The following is a 24,185-nucleotide window of genomic DNA, read 5'->3' on the forward strand; positions in this document are numbered from 1 at the left end:
ATTTGTACCGGAGAGGGGAAGTGGAGAGGGGGTAAAAACAATGGAGCCTGTATCCAAACAATAAACACACTGGATTCTGCAGCACAATGGTCATGTAGTAACACAGAATACTACGCTGGGCTCTCGTAGTATTGTTTGTACATTAATAAGGAAGCATTACACCATACACTTAGAAGACAGACCAGTCTGGTTTCGATCTGAAACATCTCTACAATGCTAAATGTATAGCTCATAAACAAAGGGTCCCGGTATATAATGAGATCAGTCCTCACCTCTCATTGGAGCGGACCATGTACTCGTAAAACTGACGGTCTCCTCTCAGCACCTCTAAAGGCACCACTAGATTCACATCCTGATCAGAGTTACGCAGCTGGTTGAGGCGCAGGTTGACGGTAAACAAGTAATTGCGCACGTCTTCTATGCCTGCCTTCAAGCCTCGACACACCACATACCTAGTAGGGAGGAGGATACATTATAAAAGGTAGAGGGGTAAAAAAAAAAAAAACAGAAGACATACAAGCCTGTTAGAAACAGAGGCGAATATTGGAGACGTAGAGGTATATTTACTAAACAGCAGGTTCCAAACCCTGTTTGACCGGCGATTTTAAAACAGTAATAGTCATAAATGCTGATTCAGGGTTACGTTGCAGTTATTGCAATTTTAAATCCAGCAGTCACATTGCAATGTATACAGCATTTTAAAAAATACAGTTTCATGATATCGCCTCTGAACAGCCCTATAGGAACAATCCACGGCTTCAGGCCTCCTGGACCCTTGCTTCATCCCCAATGGATCCTGTCACTGGCACTCAGGAAGGAGGGCAGGATGGCATGTGTACCATGCTTCCTCTTCCTATTACTGCCTTAGGAACAAATGTGCCAGAGTGTAAGGGGCAGGTGATGGGGGGAGGGGGGTAATTCTTCTTCTGTCACTGAGCTCCGAATAGGATGACTGGAGGAAAGAGAGCACGTAACGGAGGTAACCCTGTGCCAGCATGTGAGATGCGGGGGGCGGCTGGTCTCACAGGATCAGAGTAATAGAGTAAAATATCTGTAATATATTTTCTGGTATCTCCCACTGCTCACCTTTCGGAGTTTGCCGGTCGGCTGGTCACTGGCTTGAAGAGGCAGACGTGTTCAAAGCAGCAGTACAGTAAGTAAATCAGACCCACACTGAATGGGGTGAACAGGTCGAAGGTCTTGCAGATGAAATGTCCTCCTGTATTGGCCAGAGGAAAATATCACCATCAGGGAGACCCCACAGACTCCTGGAAGGGCAGGCCACCCGCCCACATCCCACTCATCCATTCATCTGCAATTCTCTGTGAAATAAGTCATTGTGGCCACGCCCCTTCTGCGAAATTCCAGGGGTGGGGCAACACTACTTGTCCAGCGATCCTCCAGTGCCCACCTGAAAGGAAGATGGCCTGGCAATAGGAGGGGGGGGGGGGGGGGTTTCCAATCATTCCGTACACATGTATTTACCACTATTAACCACTGTTTAGGCTGCAGCTGGTATGGGCTTCTGTTTTCTCCGCATTCAAAGTAATTTTTTGCCAAGTGTAATTACATTTAAAACATTATTAGAGTTCTACAGGGCGAAAACAGCAGAATAACCGTCAGCCTGAAATCTCTACTAGTGTAGAAATACTTTGAAGAAACTGCGCTTTGGCCTCTCTCCAATTCAAACACCTGCATTCTCCACGTCCTGGACACAACTTGCTGGGCACAATGTTTGGACATTGCAAGGAGGTTACGCTTGCTTGCTACACCTCTGATTGCATTAAGGGCTTCATTCAGGTCACATCGACTGTAATTTACTTTACCCGGCGCCAACGCGCATGCACAGGTCCTGTGCGTGCGCGTCTTGGCCAATGCAAATCGCATCGCATTGGCTGTGAACGCCTCTACCTGATAAACAGACAGAGGCATTCATGGTGGCGTGGCGTTACAAACAGGGATGGGTCGGTGCCGTTTTTCCGAGTGGTTGCGCCTGCCTTTACAGTCTGACTGTGAAGGCAGGCGAATTCCACAGTTGCTGCGACTGCGAATAGACTGCGGCTGCAGCAGCTGGGCGGCCCCCAGCATGTGATAAAAACGGGTGGTCTTCTGTATGCCGGCGGTCGGGCTCCCGGCGCTCAGTATACCGGCGCCGGGAGCCCGACAGCCGGCATACCGACACTTATTTTCCCTCATGGGGGCCCACGACCCCCATAGAGGGAGAATAAAATAGTGTGGCGCGCGAGCGCGCCACCGTGCCCGTAGCGTGGCGAGCGCAGCGAGCCCGCAAGGGACTCATTTGCGCTCGCCACGCTGTCGGTAAGCCGGCGGTCGGGCTCCCGGCGCCGGGATGCTGGTCACCGGGAGCCCGACCGCCGGCCAGCCGTAGTGAACCCGATAGAAACGGTTGCAGATTACATTTTTTAGCAGAATCTGCAATCCAGCCTGAATAAGGTCCTAAGTCTTTCCCCTACAGGTCCTGCACTCCCCCCGGGACACTCTCCACAGTTGGACCTCGGTGACCTGGCCATGAGAATCTGTCCACATACCCTAACACTAACACCTTTAAACCTCACCCTTAAGCGTTTTGAGTCCTATTGAATAAAGTATGCGATATAAACAAAATTATTATTATTATTCCTAGCTCCAAACACTAATACCCTAACCTTTAATCCTAAACGCTAGAACTAATACTCTAATGGGCCCTACACACTTGGAAATATCTTTAAAAAAAAACCCTAAGCCAAACACCTAATCCAACCCTAACCCTAATAGCCACACCCTAAAAGGGCAGACTACATGGGGCAAACAGATCTTATCTGCTGTCAAATGACATGTTTCTATGTTTAAGAAATGGGCCCTACACACTAAGCGATAACACTGATTTTCACAAATCTGCGGGAAGGGGAGGGTCTGGCATGCGGGGTCCCCCCGCATGTCAGGGATTTTGATCGTAGATGTGCGTTTTTCCGAACATCTACGATCAGGTCTGAATTAGGCCCATTGTATGGTTACAGATGGTGCAGAATAACGGCACACACAACATACAGTTACACGGATATAGAACAAATATATCTTACCTATACGGACGACGGAGAGTCCCACCAGAAACTGGCAGAGCAGCAGCTGTTTGCAGAGTATCTCCTGTATGTTCTCCTGCCCCTCCACAGAGAAACCCTGCAAAAGAAACATTCTCACAACAGATTCCCGGTAAATTGAGGTCGCCAGTGTCAATAGATTGCTCATCTCTGAACTGAATTCCCGGAACCATAATAGAAACACCCAAATGGTAAATCAAAAACGGTCAACACATTTAAGTAAAGGGAAAAAAGGCATCTGCATCAATTCCAATATAGGAGTATGTGGACACAAACGGTTGTAATCCAAATATTTTATACATTATTGTGATTCCCGTGTGTGGATCATTAGATCGACATTGCCTAGGTCAACAATGTTTAGGTCGACAGTCACTAGGTTGACAGGGTTTCTAGGTCGACAGGTCAAAATGTCGACATGAGTTTTTCATGGTTTTTTTGGTATCGTTTTCTTCGTACAGTGACCGAGAAGCCCAATTAGTGCACCGTGTCCCCTCGCATGGCTCGCCATGCATCGGGCAAGGTTATCGTTCCCAATCATAGTCCGCGTGGATTGTTCAGTATTAAAAAGTTCAAAAACTGAAAAAAAAAATGTGAAAAACTCATGTCGACCTAGAAACCCTGTCAACCTTAAAAACATGCCGACCTAGGCATTGTCGATCTTCAGACCGGATCCCGTGATTCCCAATACTGCTTGTTGGTCTCTACACTGTAGACTGTAAGATAAGCACTTTTAATGAACCTCTTAACAAATTATTATGAGAATAGTGAGAATCTCAGTGCAGGGTTTACGTACCCCATCTGCCATCATAAAGTGTACTCCCTTATGGTCTGTATTGTCCAGAACAAAGTTACGAAAAGCTGTGATGTTCTCCGGACGGGTGACATCCCCATCCCCATCCACCCCTCCTTCACCTGCCAGCAGAGAAACATAAGATAATAACAGATGAAAGTGATGACAGGCAGGAGACAGATCACAGCTATCTATACACATTACTTTACAAGAGACTGTACAGAAACCACCAATCTCTACTCTGCCAGTGTAATTCCCATGCCAAGTTATGCTATAACAAATTCCTACATTTCGATATCATTCAGACAACAAGGGACGTATTCAAAATAGTCAGAATCCCCCCCCCCCAAATAATCGTTATGGTAGACTTACTGTTGATAACTCTATTTCTCCTAAGTCCACAGTATCCACAGGATAACATTGGGATATGAGGTAGCGACAGCGGATTGGCACCAAACGATCAAAGCTTTCGGTCTCACAGAATGCAACGGGCCCGTCCCTATATCCCTGCCTCCTGGCTCAGGCAAATCAGTTGTTTTCCAAAGCTCAAGGCAGGTGCATCATAGAGAGCCCTAATCAGGCAAGAAGAACACATATGCACACCCTTCCGTACAAGAAGGAAGAGGTTAGTGAGTGTAAGGATCCTCAAATCAGGTGCGTCAGGGTGGGATCCCTGTGGATACTGTGGACTTTGGAGAAATAGAGTTATCAACGGTAAGTCTACCATAACGATTATTTCTTCTGTAGGGTCCACAGGTTATCCACAGGATAACATTGGGATGTCCCAAAGCAATTTAGTGGTGGGGACGCTCCTGATTGGACAAGAGAATCCTTCGCCCGAATTCAGCGTCCTGAGAGGCAAAGGTATTCACGGCATAATGTCTAATGAATGTGTTAATGGAAGATCATGTGGCTGCCTTACATATCTGTTCTGCTGAAGCACCACATTGTGCTGCCCATGACGGACCTACCTTACGAGTAGAGTGAGCAGAGACATTAGCAGGAACAAGGAGATCAGCTTGAGAATATGCTTCTGAAATAGTAATTCAAAGCCACCTCGCCAGTGTCTGCTTGTCAGCAGGCCATCCTCTCTTATGAAATCCGTAAAGAATGAAGAGAGAATCTGTCTTTCTGATGGCACTGGTACGATCCACGTAGATCCTTAAAGCGCAGACTATGTCCAACGATGTATCTTCCGCAGAAATGTCCGGCCCTTGGAAGGCCGGGTCTACAATTTCTTCGTTAAGGTGAAATTTAGGCACCACCTTAGGAAGATACCCAGATTTGGTTCTGAGAACAGCTCTATCTGGATAAAAAAAAAAAAAATCAGAAAAGGAGGGCAACATAACAACGCCCCTAAATCTGAAACTCTTCTAGCTGAAGCAATAGCCAGTAGAAATAGAACTTTAGCTGCCAACCATTTAAGATCCACTTGTTTTAGTGGCTCAAATGGGGCAACTTGAAGGTACTTCAGGACTAAACTTAAGTCCCAAGACAATGTAGGAGGAACAAAAGGAGTTTGAATGTGCAGCATTCCCTGGAAAAAAAAAGTGCGCACATCCTTGTAGGTTAGCATTTTTCTTTTGAAACCATACAGTCAATGCTGACACTTGCACTCTCAAGGAAGCCACCCTTAAGACCTTTGTCTATTCTTGCCTGAAGAAATTCTAGGACTCTGGAAACTTCGAAAGACCTAGGGTCAAATTTCCGGTCACTGCACAACTGAATATAGGCTTGTCATATTCCGTGATAAATGCGAGCTGAGAATGGTTTCCTTGCTCTGAACAGTGTTTGATTTACCTGTTGTGAGAATCCTCTTGCTTTCAGGATGGAAGTCTCAAGAGCTACGCCGTCAAAGACAGTCAATCCAGGTGCTTGTGATAGCAAGGACCCTGAGACAGTAGATCTGGACGGTGAGGGAGTAGGAATGGAACATCCATCGACAGCCTCTGCAGATCTGTGTAACAATGTCTTCTGGGCCAAGCCGGAGCTATTAGTATCACAGCGCCCCTTCCTTTTTTTGCCTTTCACATTACCCTGGGTAACAGGGCGATTGGTGGAAACACATAGGCCAGATGAAAGTCCCATCTCACTGACACGGCATCCACAAAATCGCTTTGGGATCCTTTATTCTTGACCGTATGCGGGAACTTTGTTGTTCTGACGGGACGCCATGAGATCTATCTATCTATGGTAACCCCTACTTGTCTACCAGAACTTGGAAGACCTCGGGGTGCCCATTCGTTTGCATGAATGGCATGTCGACTGAGAAAATACGCTTCCCAGTTTAGTCAACTGTTGGTCCTGTAGCCACCAGCTCAGTTACAGACTAACCTCTGGAGTCAAGGAGATAATTTAAGACCTGATCCAATGGGGCAGGCCGTCCCACTTGGAAAGGATTAACCTCTGCAGAGGGCGGGAATGAAATTGAGCATATTCTACCATGTCAAAAGCCGACACCGTGAGGCCTAGTACTTGCATCGCAGAGTGTATCGACACTCTTGGACGAGAAAGGAAGTATCCGATCCGGTCTTGAAGTTTCAGGACTTTCTCTGGAGACAGACTTTGGCAGTGTGTGCCCAGCAGTGCCCCCAGGTGCACCATGCACCGAGCAGGGACCAGCGAGGACTTCTTCCAGTTGATGAGCCACCCGTGGGCTTGTAGGAATTGGATCGTAAGATCCAGATGACGGAGAACATCTTGGGAGTTCACCAGGATCAGCAAGTCGTCCAGATACGGTAGGATCCTGATTCCCTGATGGCGCAGAAGGGCCGTCATCACGGCCATGACCTTGGTGAAGATCCGAGGGGCCGTGGCCAGTCAAAATGGCAGAGCCTGGAATTGATAATGTCGGTTGCCAATAGCAAACCGCAGATATTGCTGATGCGATATAGCAATAGGTATATGCAGGTAAGCACCCTGTATGTCCAGGGATACCATATAGTCTTCGGGTTCCATGGCCAGTACAACAGAGTGCAGCATTTCCATACGGAATAAGGACACTCTCACAACATTTGTTCAATGATTTGAGGTTGAGTATAGGCTGGAAGGACCCATTGGGTTTCGGGGCTAGAAACAGGGTCGAATAGTATCCCCTGCATCTATGGGACAGAGGTATCGGCACTACCACTCCTGTGTCCAGGACCAGGTGTAGAGCTTGCGCTTTCAACGGATCAGAAGGAATAACTGTTGTGCAGAACTGGCGAGAGGGACGTCTCTTGAAAGAGACAATGTACCCGTGAGAGACAACTTCCCGCACCCAAGCGTCTGGTGGTTTTTAACCAAACCTGGGCGAATTGCAGAAATTGGCCTCCCACCCTGGGATACCCCAGGGGAGGCCCGGCCCGTCATGCAGCAGGCTTGTCTTGTTTGGAAGCAGGCTGACGGGCAGCCCAGGATTGTTTAGGTTTGGGCTTAGTGGTTTTGGAAGCACGAGCCTGTCTCGGGTACGCCTGACCCTTTGCTTTCCCTGGAGGTCGAAAGAAACGCAAAGTGGTACTCTTAGCCTTCGGTGCAGAAGGATTAGCACTTGGGAGAAACGCAGTCTTAGCAGTCGCCAAGTCAGTCACAATCTTGTTCAGATCTTCCCCAAATAGGATGTCTCCCTTAAAAGTGAGCACCTCCAAGTTCTTTTTGGAGTCCAGGTCCACCTTCCAGGACCTCAACCACAGAATTCGGCGAGCCAGTATAGACGTAGTAGACGCCTTGGCTGCCATTACACCTGCCATAGAGGACACCTCCTGAATATAGTGGGAGGCGGTGGTAATATGAGACAGATATTGTCTGGCAGTGTCAGAAATATCCTGAGGTAGCTCTTCCTGTAATGCCTGAACCCATGCTTCAATTCCTTTTGCAGCCCAGGAGGCTGCTATAGTGGGTCTATGTACAGCACCGGTAAGGGAGTAAATAGACTTCAGGCACCCCTCCACACGCTTATCCGTCGGTTCCTTCAGTGAGGTGACAGTGCTGACAGGCAGAGTAGATGACACCAAAAGACGGGCAACATGAGAGTCCACCGGCGGTAGATTTTCCCACTTGTTGCTCAACTCCGCAGGGATAGGATAACGAGCTAGCATCTTCTTAGACAGGGAGAATTTCTTTCCTGGAGAAGACCAGGATTCCTGACGTATGTCGATTAAATGGTCAGAATGTGGTTAGACTACTTTAGCAACCTTCTGATGTTTCAACTTATCAGGTTTCTTAGACGCCTTAGTGGGATCTACCTCATCATCAATTTGTAGAATCAGCTTAATACCCTCCATTAGGTCAGGAACATCAACCTGAGTTGTAGGTTCCTCGTCAGAAGCAACTGTATCAGTGTCTGACGGATCAGTATAATCCCCATCCTCATCAGAAGAATTATCTGAAATATTAGTGGATTGTGAAGAGGAAGTGGCCAGCTTAGATGACCCTTTGACCCCAGAGGGACGTGGGTTAGATTTTTGTCTAACCAAAGACTGATTTAATTGTTGTATCTGGATAGACAGTGTCCGCTCAGGGCGGATTAACTACAGGGACAATATGTGGCTGTAATGGCACAGGAGGTCCCAAAGGGGGCGTAAGACGCGTCACAAGCGTATTCAGCATACTTGAGAATGCTGCCCAAGGTGGCTCCTGATTGGCCACAGGGGCTGCGGGCTCACTGGGAGATGTATGGCACCCAGTACACAAACCATCATTTAAAACTTCCCCCTCAGGTAAATCCTTGGTGCAAGTACTGCATGATGCAGAAGCGTCTGCAGATTTCCCGCCCTGTGTGGCAGACATTATAGTACATGTACCCGTAGAGTGTAACAGTACAATAGAGCCAGACAAATACAATACCTGCAAATAACCCCCTGATTTATGCGACAGTAAATACAGGACACAAACAGAGAATTAAAGCGGTATGAGGTGACTGAAATACACAGTAAAACACACTAAACAGTATATACTGTGTAGCACTATATATGAGACCCTGACGCACCTAGCCCCCCAGGGTACAGAATACAGTGATAGAAATAGGTGTGATACACAATGCAGAAATTATTTCAGACAAACAACTAGCAAAACTACATATAATATATATAGTAAACAGGCGGATTTACAGGAGACATTGCCCTGCAGGCCCAGAGATCAGCCGCAGCTACTTGTGAAAAGATGGTGCCCAAATCTCTGTCAGGGAGTGGGGAGAGTAAGGAGCAGCTCCAGGGCGGGAACATTAGCAGTAGATGGTGCCCGGAGCTGGGGGAGGGTCTACAAGTGAAACACCTTATCCCCTCTGCTGGTCGTCACCACCGCGTACTGTGGAGTCTTGTTAAAAAGGATTTTCGTGAAATCCGACCTATGCTCCCTGCCCTGGTGGATATAGTGGGGTCCCTGCTCTAACACAGTGTCCACGCCAGAGTCGCGGTCCGTCTCCTAAGACCGCGACCGGAAAGCGATTTCGGCAGGGTCCCACTTGGTGGACCCTCTTACCTCCTCGCAAGAAGCAGCCACGCGATCCTGGAGAGCGCCAGCGGCGTGTGCCTGTAAACTAGAGCGCATCTGCCACAAGTACCCGGGAACTAGGCCAGCGGGATTATGCGGCGCTGCTGGGGAGGTGTTGGATCCGCAGCACAGTATATCACTAGGACATAAAAGTGCTGCAGCCCTTGAAGAATCTTCGAAAGCTCTTTTCAGGGCTGCCCAGCGCAACCCCCGTTAAGTGACCTGCTCTGCAGGCACCAACTTACAAACTGAGCTCCAGTGTCCGGAGGCGGGGTTATAGAGGAGGCCATGCAATGCATGCTGGGAACAGTCAAAGCTTTAGCCTTTTGGTGCCTCTGGATCAAAATCCAACTCTACACCCCAATGTATTCCCTGTGGAACACAGTGTACCCCGCTACAGAAAAAACTTTTCTGATGATCTGACCCAATCGCCCGTTAAATGGATTAATAACCCTGTGCTCCATCAAATATCTCTCATCAATATAAATGCAGCTAGTCCAGAGCAGGATCTCATCCTCTTCATGTGAAATCTGGCACACGCAGCGAATGACGGCGTTCTCACCCCTTGAGAGTCCTTGGGAATTGTAAACATGTAATCGAACACGTGGTCAATATTGGCCATCTTCATCGCCGCCCTGGAAAGGAGTTCACACACTTATTATAAATCGCTAGGTTACCTGGTATAACCACAATGCAGACAAACACATTGTATGAGTACAAATCTCCTTTTAGAGAAAGGTTTCCTAGACAGGGAATCACACAGAGTAACTCCGCATGAAGCCGCTGGAAAAACTCATCCTATCGCAGCTCGGACAATGCTAAGAATGCGGATTAGGAATCCCGCCTCCATCATTTCTGGAGCCTATGATCCTTGAGGCCAAGCGCTGGTGCGCCCAAGGTGGCAGCAGCAGCACCAGCGACTGTTCGGTAGTCTCCATCCTGAAACAGTGCGGCTGTGTCTCGCGTTTCCGCTACTAAGCAGAACCGATGCCTTACCTTCTCACCGTGCTGCGGCCACATTCTCGTAACGTCTGCTGGACTTGTTAGTACATCCTACACAGATGCCCACCGAAACAGCACTGAACAACGTGGGTAAGCAGGTGGGGGAGGGGGCGACTCTGTCTAAGGTACATATAAGATGCTTTTTAGAAAGATCGCTCAAAAAAAACTAGTAAGACTATAAAAAATAAGATTTTACTTACCGATAAATCTATTTCTCGTAGTCCGTAGTGGATGCTGGGACTCCGTAAGGACCATGGGGATATAGCGGCTCCGCAGGAGACAGGGCACAAAATAAAAGCTTAAGGATCAGGTGGTGTGCACTGGCTCCTCCCCCTATGACCCTCCTCCAAGCCTCAGTTAGGATACTGTGCCCGGACGAGCGTACATAATAAGGAAGGATATTGAATCCCGGGTAAGACTCATACCAGCCACACCAATCACACCGTACAACTTGTGATCTGAACCCAGTTAACAGTATGATAAACGCAAAGGAGCCTCTGAAAAGATGGCTCACAACAATAATAACCCGAATTTTTGTAACAATAACTATATACAAGTATTGCAGACAATCCGCACTAGGGATGGGCGCCCAGCATCCACTACGGACTACGAGAAATAGATTTATCGGTAAGTAAAATCTTATTTTCTCTGACGTCCTAGTGGATGCTGGGACTCCGTAAGGACCATGGGGATTATACCAAAGCTCCCAAACGGGCGGGAGAGTGCGGATGACTCTGCAGCACCGAATGAGAGAACTCCAGGTCCTCCTCAGCCAGGGTATCAAATTTGTAGAATTTAGCAAACGTGTTTGCCCCTGACCAAGTAGCTGCTCGGCAAAGTTGTAAAGCCGAGACCCCTCGGGCAGCCGCCCAAGATGAGCCCACCTTCCTTGTGGAATGGGCTTTTACTGATTTTGGCTGTGGCAATCCTGCCACAGAATGTGCAAGCTGAATTGTACTACAAATCCAACGAGCAATCGTCTGCTTAGAAGCAGGAGCACCCAGCTTGTTGGGTGCATACAGGATAAACAGCGAGTCAGATTTTCTGACTCCAGCCGTCCTGGAAACATATATTTTCAAGGCCCTGACAACGTCAAGCAACTTAGAGTCCTCTAAGTCCCTGGTAGCCGCAGGTACCACAATAGGTTGGTTCATGTGAAATGCAGAAACCACCTTAGGTAGAAATTGAGGACGAGTGCTCAATTCCGCCCTGTCAGAATGAAATATCAAGTAAGGGCTTTTATATGATAAAGCCGCCAATTCTGACACACGCCTGGCTGAAGCCAAGGCTAACAGCATCGACACCTTCCATGTGAGATATTTTAAGTCCACAGTGGAAAGTGGTTCAAACCAATGTGACTTTAGAAAACTCAACACCACATTGAGATCCCAAGGTGCCACTGGAGGCACAAAAGGAGGCTGTATGTGCAGCACCCCTTTTACAAATGTCTGAACTTCAGGTACTGAAGCCAGTTCTTTCTGGAAGAAAATCGACAGGGCCGAAATTTGAACCTTAATGGACCCTAATTTTAGGCCCATAGACAGTCCTGTTTGCAGGAAATGAAGGAAACGACCCAGTTGAAATTCCTCTGTAGGGGCCTTCTTGGCCTCACACCACGCAACATATTTACGCCAAATGCGGTGATAATGTTTTGCGGTTACGTCCTTCCTGGCTTTGACCAGAGTAGGGATGACTTCTTCTGGAATGCCTTTTTCCCTCAGGATCCGGCGTTCAACCGCCATGCCGTCAAACGCAGCCGCGGTAAGTCTTGGAACAGACAAGGCCCCTGCAGTAGCAGGTCCTTTCTTAGAGGTAGAGGCCACGGTTCGTCCGTGAGCATCTCTTGAAGTTCCGGGTACCAAGTCCGTCTTGGCCAATCCGGAACCACGAGTATAGTTCTTACTCCTCTCCTTCTTATGATTCTCAGTACTTTTGGTATGAGAGGCAGAGGAGGGAACACATACACTGACTGGTACACCCACGGCGTTACCAGAGCGTCCACTGCTATTGCCTGAGGGTCCCTTGACCTGGCGCAATATCTGTCCAGTTTTTTGTTTAGACGTGACGCCATCATGTCCACCTTTGGTTTTTCCCAACGGTTTACAATCAGGTGGAAGACTTCTGGGTGAAGTCCCCACTCTCCCGGGTGAAGGTCGTGTCTGCTGAGGAAGTCTGCTTCCCAGTTGTCCACTCCCGGAATGAATACTGCTGACAGTGCTATCACATGATTTTCCGCCCAGCGAAGAATCCTTGCAGCTTCTGCCATTGCCCTCCTGCTTCTCGTGCCGCCCTGTCTGTTTACGTGGGCGACTGACGTGATGTTGTCCGATTGGATCAACACCGCCTGACCCTGAAGCAGAGGTTTTGCTTGACTTAGGGCATTGTAAATGGCCCTTAGTTCCAGAATGTTTATATGAAGAGACGTTTCCAAGCTTGACCACAGGCCCTGGAAATTCCTTCCCTGTGTGACTGCTCCCCAGCCTCTCAGGCTGGCATCCGTGGTTACCAGGATCCAATCCTGAATGCCAAATCTGCGGCCCTCTAGTAGATGAGCACTCTGCAGCCACCACAGGAGAGACACCCTTGTCCTTGGCGACAGGGTTATCCGCTGATGCATCTGCAGATGCGATCCGGACCATTTGTCCAGTAGATCCCACTGAAATGTTCTTGCATGGAATCTTCCGAATGGAATCGCTTCGTAAGAAGCCACCATTTTCCCCAGGACCCTCGTGCACTGATGCACTGAGACCTGTCCTGGTTTTAGGAGGTTCCTGACTAGCTCGGATAACTCCCTGGCCTTCTCCTCCGGGAGAAACACCTTCTTCTGGACTGTGTCCAGAATCATTCCTAGGAACAGTAGACGTGTCGTTGGAATCAGCTGCGATTTTGGAATATTTAGAATCCACCCGTGCTGACGTAACACTACCTGAGATAGTGCTACTCCGACTTCTAACTGTTCCCTGGATCTTGCCCTTATCAGGAGATCGTCCAAGTAAGGGATAATTGAAATGCCTTTTCTTCGTAGAAGAATCATCATTTCGGCCATTACCTTGGTAAAGACCCGAGGTGCCGTGGACAATCCAAACGGCAGCGTCTGAAACTGATAATGACAGTTTTGTACTACAAACCTGAGGTACCCTTGGTGAGAAGGGTATATCGGGACGTGGAGATAAGCATCTTTGATGTCCAGAGACACCATATAGTCCCCTTCTTCCAGGTTCGCTATCACTGCTCTGAGTGACTCCATCTTGAATTTGAACCTTTTTATGTAAGTGTTCAAGGATTTCAGATTTAAAATTGGTCTCACCGAGCCGTCCGGCTTCGGTACCACAAACAGCGTGGAATAATACCCCTTTCCTTGTTGCAGGAGGGGTACCTTGATTATCACCTGCTGGGAATACAGCTTGTGAATGGCTTCTAGAACTGCCTCCCTGTCGGAGGGAGACTTTGGTAAAGCAGACTTCAGGAAACGATGAGGGGGAAACGCCTCGAATTCCAGTTTGTACCCCTGCGATACTACCTGTAGAATCCAGGGATCCACTTGCGAGTGAGCCCACTGCGCGTTGAAATTTTTGAGACGGGCCCCCACCATATCTGAGTCTGCTTGTAAAGCCCCAGCGTCATGCTGAAGACTTGGCAGAAGCAGGGGAGGGCTTCTGCTCTTGGGAAGCGGCTGCATGGTGCAGTCTTTTTCCTCTTCCTCTGCCCCGGGGCAGAAAGGAGTGGCCTTTTGCTCGCTTGTACTTATGGGAACGAAAGGACTGAGATTGAAAAGACGGTGTCTTTTTCTGCTGATGTGGAGTGACCTGGGGTAAAAAGGTGGATTTTCCAGCCGTTGCCGTGGCCACCAGGTCCGATAGACCAGCCCCAAATAACTCCTCCCCTTTATACGGCAATACTTCCATGTGCCGTTTGGAATCCGCATCCCCTGACCACTGTCGCGTCCACAACGCTCTTCTGGCAGAGATGGACATAGCACTTACTCTTGATGCCAGGGTGCAAATATCCCTCTGTGCATCACGCATATATAATAATGCATCCTTTAAATGTTCTATAGTTAACAAAATATTGTCCCTATCCAGGGTATCAATATTCTCAGTCAGGGAATCCGACCATGCGACTCCAGCACTGCACATCCAGGCTGAGGCGATTGCTGGTCGCAGTATAACACCAGTATGTGTGTATATACTTTTTAGGATATTTTCCAGCCTTCTATCAGCTGGTTCTTTGAGGGTAGCCGTATCAGGAGACGGTAACGCTACTTGTTTAGATAAACGTGTGAGCGCCTTATCTACCCTAGGGGGTGTTTCCCAACGCGCCCTAACCTCTGGCGGGAAAGGATATAATGCTAATAATTTTTTAGAAATTAGCTGTTTTTTCACACACCTCATTTATTTCCTCTGACTCAGGAAAAAATATTGGTAGTTTTTTCTCACCCCACATAATACCCTTCTTTGTGGTACTTGTAGTGTCAGAAAGGTTCAATGCCTCTTTCATTGCCGTGATCATGTAACGTGTGGCCCTACTGGACATTACGTTTGTCTCGTCACCGTCGACACTAGACTCAGTATCTGTGTCAGGGTCTGTGTCGACCCACTGAGGTAACGGGCGTTTTAGCGCCCCTGACGGTGTCTGAGACGCCTGGACAGGCACTAACTGATTTGCCGGCTGTCTCATGTCGTCAACAGTTTTTTGCAAATTGCTGACATTATCACTTAATTGTTTAAATACAATCATCCAGTCAGGTGTCGACTCCCTAGGGGGTGACATCACCAACGCAGGCAACTGCTCCGCCTCCACATAATTTTCCTCCTCATACATGTCGACACACGCGTACCGACACACAGCACACACACACCGGGAATGCTCTGATAGAGGACAGGACCCCACTTAGCCCTTTGGAGAGACAGAGGAAGAGTCTGCCAGCACACACCCAGCGCTATATATATATACAGGGATAACCTTATATAAGTGTTATTCCCTTATAGCTGCTGTTAATTATTGTTATTTGCTGCCAACAATGCCCCCCCTTCTCTTTTTTACCCTGATTCTGAAGCAGGACTGCAGGGGAGAGTCAGGGAGCCGTCCTTCCAGCGGAGCTGTGAGGGAAAATGGCGCTTGTGTGCTGAGGAGATAGGCTCCGCCCCTTCACGACGTCCTTATCTCCCGCTTTTTTGTGTAAAATGGCAGGGGATTAAAATACATCCATATAGCCCAGGAGCTATATGTGATGTATTCTGTTTTGCCACCTAAGGTATTCTGTTATATTGCGTCTCAGGGCGCTCCCCCCCCAGCGCCCTGCACCCTCAGTGACCGGAGTGTGAAGTGTGCTGAGAGCAATGGCGCACAGCTGCGGTGCTGTGCGCTACCTTAGTCTGAAGACAGGATGTCTTCTGCCGCCGATTTCACCGGACCTCTTCGTCTCTTCTGGCTCTGTAAGGGGGACGGCGGCGCGGCTCCGGTGACCCATCCAGGCTGAACCTGTGATCGTCCCTCTGGAGCTAGTGTCCAGTAGCCTAAGAAACCCGATCCACTCTGCACTCAGGTGAGTCCGTTTCTTCTCCCCTTAGTCCCACGATGCAGTGAGCCTGTTGCCAGCAGGACTCACTGAAAATAAAAAAACCTAACTAAACTTTTATTCTAAGCAGCTCAGGAGAGCCACCTAGATTGCACCCTTCTCGGCCGGGCACAAAAATCTAACTGAGGCTTGGAGGAGGGTCATAGGGGGAGGAGCCAGTGCACACCACCTGATCCTTAAGCTTTTATTTTGTGCCCTGTCTCCTGCGGAGCCGCTATATCCCCATGGTCCTTACGGAGTCCCAGCATCCACTAGGACGTCAGAGAAATAAAATAAAAAAAGCTTATGGCTGCTAAAAACCATCAGCCCTCTGACCGGGTGGTCTTCAGTATGCCGACTGTCGGGATCCCGGCGCACAGTATACCGGCGCCGGAATCCCGACAGCCGGCATACCGACACTTTTTCTCCCTCGTGGGGGTCCACGACCCCTCTGGAGGGAGAATAAAATAGCGTGGCGCGCGTAGCACGCCACCGTGCCCCCAAGGGGCTCATTTGCGCTCGCCACGCTGTCGGTATGCCAGCGGTCGGGCTCCCGGCGCCGGTATGCTGGTCGCCGGGAGCCCGGCCGCCGGCATACCATACTACACCCCTCTGACCATGGTCCGGCTCCTGCCAAACCAAACAAAACCGGATTTGCCTGAGCCAGAATGCGTGGATATAGAGATGGGCCCGTTGCATTCTGGGAGGCCGAAAGCTTTGATCGTTTGGTGCCAATCCGCTTCACTACCTCATAGCTTAATGTTATCCTGTGGATAACCTGTGGACCCTGCAGGAGAAAAATAGGATTTTAATACCTACCGGTATGCTGGGGATGCTTCAAGAACCATGGGGTATAGACGGGATCCGCAGGAGACATGGGCACTTTAAGACTTTAAATGGGTGTGAACTGGCTCCTCCCTCTATGCCCCTCCTCCAGACTCCAGTTATAGGAATTGTGCCTAGGGAGACGGACATTTCGAGGAAAAGGATTTATTTAACGTTTTAACTAAGGTGAGATACATACCAGCTCACACCTCAAACCACGCCGTACAACATGGCATTCAACAGCAACGCATGCAACGGCATGACCAACAACAGTCACAGACTGACTGAACTTAACTCAACATGAGCGTAACTACAACCAAACTGCAGATACAGCCCGCATTGGGACGGGCGCCCAGCATCCTCTACGGACTAAGAGAAAAGGATTTACCGGTAGGTATTAAAATCCTATTTTCTCATACGTCCTAGAGGATGCTGGGGATGCTTCAAGAACCATGGGGTTTATACCAAAGCTCTAGAACGGGCGGGAGAATGCGGATGACTCTGCAGCACCGATTGACCAAACAAGAGGTCCCCCTCAACCAGGGTATCAAACTTGTAAAACTTTGCAAAGGTGTTTGATCTTGACCAAGTAGCCGCTCGGCAAAGCTGTAATGCCGAGACCCCCCGGGCAGCCGCCCAGGATGAGCCCACCTTTCTGGTAGAATGGGCCTTCACAGATTTTGGTAACTGCAATTCTGCCGTAGAGTGAGCTTGCTGAATCATATTACAGATCCAACGTGCAATAGTCTGCTTGGAAGCAGGAGCCTCTGTTTTCCTAATTTGAGCCGTTCTGGCGACATAAATTTTCAAAGCTCTGACCACATCGAGAGACTTTGATTCTGCCAAGGCGTCAGTAGCCACAGGCAACACAATAGGCTGGATTACGTGAAACGATGAAACCACCTTTGGAAAAAATTGCTGACGAGTTCTCAACTCCCGCTCTATCAGCATGGAAGATTAAATAGGGACTTTTGTGAGACAAAGCCGCCAATTCAGAGACCCGCCTTGCAGGAGCCAAGACCAACAGCACGACTACTTTCCAAGTAAGGAACTTTAACTCAACCTTACGCAAAGGTTCAAACCAATGAGATTGCAGGAACTGCAACACCACATTCAGATCCCATGGCGCCACTGGGGGCACAAAGGGAGGTTGGATGTGTAGTACGCCTTTCACGAAGGTCTGAACTTCTGGAAGGGAGGCCAATTCTTTCTGAAAGAAAATCGATAAGGCCGAAATTTGTACTTTAATTGAGCCCAACTTTAGGCCCGCATCAACCCCAGCTTGTAAAAAATTGAGCAAACGCCCCAGCTGAAATTCCTCCGTAGGAGCCTTCTTGGATTCACACCAAGACACATTTCCTCCAAATACGGTGGTAATGCTTCGCCGTTACTTCTTTTCTAGCCTGAAGTGTGGGAATGACTTCACTGGGAATACCCTTCCGGGCTAGGATTTGGCGCTCAACCGCCATGCCGTCAAACGCAGCCGCGGTAAGTCTTCATACACGCACGGACCCTGTTGTAACAGGTCCTCTCGTAGAGGAAGAGGCCAGGGATCTTCTATGAGCAACTCCTGAAGATCTGGATACCAGGCACTCCTTGGCCAGTCTGGAACAATGAGTATCGCCTGAACCCTTGTTCTTCTTATGATCTTTATCACCTTTGGAATGAGTGGAAGTGGAGGGAACACATATACCGATGGAAACACCACCCACGGTGTCACTAGGGAGTCCACCGCCATCGCTTGAGGGTCCCTTGACCTGGAACAATATCTCTGAAGTTTCTTGTTGAGGCGGGACGCCATCATGTCTATTTGAGGAATTCCCCAACGACTTGTCATTTCTGCAAAGACCTCTTGATGAAGACCCCACTCTCCTGGATGGAGATCGTGTCTGCTGAGGAAGTCTGCTTCCCAGTTGTCCACTCCTGGAATGAAGACCGCTGACAGAGCGCTTGCATGTTTCTCCGCCCAACGAAGGATCCTCGTGGCCTCGGCCATTGCCGCTCTGCTCCTTGTTCCGCCCTTGCGGTTTAAGTACGCCACTGCTGTTATGTTGTCTGACTGAATCAAGACGGGCAGACCGCGAAGAAGAAGGTCCGCTTGTAGAATGCCATTGTAAATGGCCCTTAATTCCAGAATGTTTATGTGCAGACAAGCTTCCTGGCTTGACCATTTTCCCTGAAAATTTCTCCCCTGTGTGACTGCTCCCCAGCCTCGGAGACTTGCATCTGTGGTCACCAGGATCCAATCCTGAATCCCGAACCTGCGTCCCTCCAGAAGGTGAGAACTGTGCAGCCACCACAGAAGGGAGATTCTGGTCCTGGAAGACAGGAATATTTTCCGGTGCATGTCCAGGTGAGACCCGGACCACTTGTCCAGCAGGTCCCACTGAAACACCCTGGCATGGAACCTGCCATACTGAATGGCCTCATAGGCCACCACCATCTTCCCCAGCAACCGAGTGCATTGAAGAATCGACACTCTTGCCGGTTTCAGAATCTATTTTACCATGTTCTGTATTTCCAGAGCCTTTTCCACTGGAAGAAAAACTCTCTGTAATTCTGTATCCAGAACAACCATGTTGTTGCAGAATCGTCCGAGAGAGTGCAACGTTTTTCAGCAATTGTTCCTTGGATCTCGCCTTTATGAGGAGATCGTCCAAGTACGGGATAATTGTGACTCCCTGCTTGCGCAGGAGAACCATCATTTCCGCCATAACCTTGGTGAAAATCCTCGGAGCCGTGGACAGACCAAACGGCAACGTCTGAAATTGGTAATGACAATCCTGAATAGCAAACCTCAGGTATGCCTGATGTGGAGGATATATGGGAATGTGCAAGTAGGCATCCTTTATGTCGACCGACACCATAAAATCGCCCTCCTCCAGACTGGAGATCACTGCTCGGAGAGATTCCATCTTGAATTTGAATCTTTTTAGAAAGAAATTGAGAGATTTTAGGTTCAGAATCGGTCTGACCGAGCCATCCGGCTTCGGTACCACGAACAGACTCGAATAAAAACCCTCCCCCTGTTGTGACGGGGGTACCGTGACAATGACTTGATTTCGACACAGGTTTAGTATCGCAGTGCATACTACCTCTTTTTCTGGAAGAGAATCTGGCAAGGCCGATTTGAAAAATCGGTGAGGGGGCATGTCCTGAAACTGTAATTTGTATCCTTGGTCTACTATTTCTAATATCCAAGGATCCAGGTCCGAGTGCACCCAGACCTGACTGAAGAGCCTCAGACGTGCCCCCACTGGTGCGGACTCCCGCAGAGGAGCCCCAGCGTCATGCGGTGGATTTGGTAGAAGCTGGAGAGGACTTCTGCTCTTAGGAACTTACCACAGCCGGTGACCTTTTTCCCCTTCCTCTTCCTCTCGCAGCAAGGAAGGAGGAGCCTCATCCTTTCTTGTATTTATTGGGCCGAAAGGACTGCATCTGATAGTGGGGCATTTTCTTCTGTTGTGCAGCAACATAAGGTAAAAATGACGACTTACCCGCGTTAGCCGTAGATACCAGGTCAGTGAGGCCATCACCAAACAAGACCCTACCGTTAAACGGTAACGACTCCATCGCCTTCTTAGAGTCAGCATCAGCATTCCATTGATGAATCCACAATGCTCTCCTTGCCGAGACTGCCATGGCATTGGCCCTTGATCCCAAAAGGCCAATATCCCTTACAGCCTCTTTTAAATATGCTGCAGCGTCCCTGATATGACCCAGAGTCAAAAGCACATTATCCCTGTCTAGGGAATCTATCTCAAAATGACAAGTTATCGGCCCACTTTTCAATAGCGCTACTCACCTGTGCCGAAGCAACGGCAGGCCTGAGTAGCGAACCCGTAGTAACATAAATGGATTTTAGTTTATTTTCCTGCTTACGATCCGCAGGATCCTTTAGGGCTGCCGTGTCAGGAGACGGACGCGCCACCTTTTTGGACAGACGCGATAAAGCTTTGTCTACCGTGGGGGTTGACTCACACTTTTCCCTGTCCCCAAAAGGAAACGGATATACCACTGGAATTCTTTTGGAAACCTGTATCTTCTTGTCAGGATTTTCCCAAGCCTTTTCAAAAAGAGCGCTCAGTTCATGAGAGGGAGGAAACGTTACCTCAAGTTTCTTTCCTTTATACATACAGACCCTAGTATCAGGAACAGCAGGGTCCTCTGTTATCTGCAACACTTCTTTCATTGCCACAATCATGTACTGAATGCTCTTAGCCAGTTTTGGATTCAATCTGGCATCACTATATTCGACACTGGAATCAGAGTCCGTGTCGGTATCTGTATCTGCTATCTGGGTAAAAGCACGTTTCTGTGACCCCGAAGTGATCTGAGCTTGTGAAAATGCATCCTCCATGGATTTTCTCCATGTCTGGTTCTTAGACTCAGATTTATCAAACCTCTTAGACAACCGAGTCGACATTTGCATTCAGAACACTCAACATATTTACCCAATCGTCCGTCGGCGGTGCCGACACGGTCACTCTCACAGTCTTTTCTGTTCCCACTCCAGCCTCCTCCTGGGAAGAGCACTCAGCCTCAGACATGTCGACACACGCGTACCAACACCCACAACCACACTGGGGCTATAGGAGACAGACCCACAACAAAGCCTATTAGAGAGACACAGAGGGAGTTCTGCCAGCTCATAACCCAGAGCCTATCCCGGTACTGAAGCGAGTAAAAAGACTGCCCAGACCTGTTAGCGCTTTATATTATATATCAATAAGCACCAAATCACTTGTGCCCCCCCCGTTTTGTACCCTGTTACTTGCAAAGCTGTGTGGAGGTCAGGGCCATCGTCTCTGCAGCTTCTGTGAAGAGAAAATGGCGCTGGTCAGAGCAGTGTGGGCCAAGCCCCGCCCACTACATGGTGCGCTTCAGTCCCGCTTAAATTTATATTTATACTGGTGGGGGTCCCTTAACTAGTGCCTAGGTACTGTTTTAACTCATGCCAGTGCTGTTTGAGGTCTTCATGCTGCCCAAGGCCCCCCCCCCTGCGCCCTGCAGTGTCGTGTTATGTGTGGGAGCATGGCGCGCAGCGCGGCCGCTGCACGGCACCTCAAACGCGTCTTCTGCCGTCACTGAAGTCTTCTGATCTTCTCATACTCACCCGGCTTCTGTCTTCCAGCTCTGTGAGGGGGGTGACGGCGCGGCTCCGGGAACAAGCAGCTGGGCAGACCGAGTGATCGAACCCTCTGGAGCTAATGGTGTCCAGTAGCCTAAGAAGCAGAGCCTTTGAACTCAGAGAAGTAGGTCTGCTTCTCTCCCCTCAGTCCCACGATGCAGGGAGCCTGTTGCCAGCAGGTCTCCCTGAAAATAATAAACCTAACAAATATCTTTTTCCGAGAAACTCAGGAGAGCTCCTCAGTGTGTGACCAGTCTCTCTGGGCACAGAATCTAACTGGAGTCTGGAGGAGGGGCATAGAGGGAGGAGCCAGTTCACACCCATTTAAAGTCTTAAAGTGCCCATGTCTCCTGCAGATCCCGTCTATACCCCATGGTTCTTGAAGCATCCCCAGCATCCTCTAGGACATATGAGAAAACAAATGGACATTTTAAGGGGATTTTTCACTATGTACAACCTTCATTTGGTCCTAGGACTTAAGGTGTATACACACAGTGAGATTTTTGCTTGCGAAAGTTAGTGCAGATCGCAAGGTGAAAGCCACCTTGCGATCCCGATGTGCGGCCCTCGAGGTCGGTATCGCAAGCCTAGATAAACTGTGCAGGTAAGTGAATTTTGACTACCTAGTATAAAAGTATAGTCAAAAGTGACACTTAGCCAAAATCTCACGTAGCCAGTATCGCAAGCACAGTCATCTATGCATGTGATACCGACCACAGTCCATATCGCATAGTGAGAACCGGGCATAGCCCGAATCTCACCGTGTGTACACACCTTTAGGATATCCACCTACAGCTACAGGGTATTGGATGAATCGAGATTTACCATAATAAGGTTCAAAGAGTTCACTGGACGCAGAGTAGAAGTCCTCTAGCTTGAAGTCATTGGGTCCCTTTAGGGTCATTCCAAACCCCTTGGCGTGCCACTTCTTCCTCCACAAGACGTACTCTGAGAACCCACCTGGGCCGGCGCAAACATCCGCAAAATAAAGCAACTCTGACTCCCGATCCTTCAACAGTGGTTTCTGGAGAACAGAACGGAACAGACGCAATGAATGACATCTATATCACGTGAATGTACGACAAGCCAGTCTCAGTGCGGCCCCTATTATCCTAGCCCCGGCACAGGAATATCCCACCATTACAGTTATTATATATTAAGTATTAAAATATCCATAGTCAAATGTCTTCATTGTTATTGTGCATTTCTACACATAGGGGGATATTCAGGTTTGTTAGCAAACCAAATAAGTTAGCAATTGGGCAAAACCATGTGCACTGCAGGTGGGGCAGATGTAACATGTGCACCGAGAGTTAGATTTGGTTGGGTTATATTGTTTCTGTGCAGGGTAAAATAAGAATTTACTCACCGGTAATTCTATTTCTCGTAGTCCGTAGTGGATGCTGGGACTCCGTAAGGACCATGGGGAATAGCGGCTCCGCAGGAGACTGGGCACAACTATAAAGAAAGCTTTAGGTCTAACTGGTGTGCACTGGCTCCTCCCACTATGACCCTCCTCCAGACTTCAGTTAGGATACTGTGCCCGGAAGAGCTGACACAAGAAGGAAGGATTTTGAATCCCGGGTAAGACTCATACCAGCCACACCAATCACACCGTATAACTCGTGATACAATACCCAGTTAACAATATGAAATATAACGGAGCCTCTCAACAGATGGCTCAACAATAACCCTTTAGTTAGGCAATAACTATATACAAGTATTGCAGACAATCCGCACTTGGGATGGGCGCCCAGCATCCACTACGGACTACGAGAAATAGAATTACCGGTGAGTAAATTCTTATTTTCTCTGACGTCCTAAGTGGATGCTGGGACTCCGTAAGGACCATGGGGATTATACCAAAGCTCCCAAACGGGCGGGAGAGTGCGGATGACTCTGCAGCACCGAATGGGCAAACTCTAGGTCCTCCTCAGCCAGGGTGTCAAACTTGTAGAATTTAGCAAACGTGTTTGACCCCGACCAAGTAGCTGCTCGGCAAAGTTGTAGAGCCGAGACCCCTCGGGCAGTCGCCCAAGAAGAGCCCACCTTCCTCGTGGAATGGGCTTTTACTGATTTAGGATGCGGCAGTCCAGCCGCAGAATGTGCAAGCTGAATCGTACTACAGATCCAGCGAGCAATAGTCTGCTTTGAAGCAGGTGCACCCAACTTGCTGGGCGCATACAGGATAAATAGCGAGTCAGTCTTTCTGACTCCAGCTGTCCTGGAAACATAGATTTTCAGGGCCCTGACTACGTTCAACAACTTGGAAGCCTCCAAGTCTGTAGTAGCCGCAGGCACCACGATAGGTTG

General features: G+C 48.8%; 1 protein-coding gene across 3 annotated transcripts in view; it reads right to left on the reverse strand.

Moving 5' to 3' along the window:
- The window catches only part of CMTR1 (cap methyltransferase 1), a 130,708-nt gene that overhangs the window by 41,561 nt on the left and 64,962 nt on the right, over positions 1 to 24,185 (reverse strand). For all 3 annotated transcript variants that reach the window (XR_010176245.1, XM_063918867.1, XM_063918868.1), the window contains 5 exons: positions 22,698 to 22,896; positions 3,892 to 4,010; positions 3,081 to 3,177; positions 1,087 to 1,219; positions 273 to 452 (listed from right to left, as the gene is read on the reverse strand). Coding sequence is in view for 2 of the 3 variants with exons in the window: in XM_063918867.1 (XP_063774937.1) it covers positions 273 to 452; positions 1,087 to 1,219; positions 3,081 to 3,177; positions 3,892 to 4,010; positions 22,698 to 22,896 (728 nt within the window). In the remaining variant the exon portion in view is untranslated. The remainder of the gene's footprint in view (positions 1 to 272; positions 453 to 1,086; positions 1,220 to 3,080; positions 3,178 to 3,891; positions 4,011 to 22,697; positions 22,897 to 24,185) is intronic.

The sequence above is a fragment of the Pseudophryne corroboree genome, chromosome 4 (genome assembly GCF_028390025.1).
Source record: "Pseudophryne corroboree isolate aPseCor3 chromosome 4, aPseCor3.hap2, whole genome shotgun sequence".
In the NCBI taxonomy this organism is placed as follows: Eukaryota; Metazoa; Chordata; class Amphibia; order Anura; family Myobatrachidae; genus Pseudophryne; species Pseudophryne corroboree.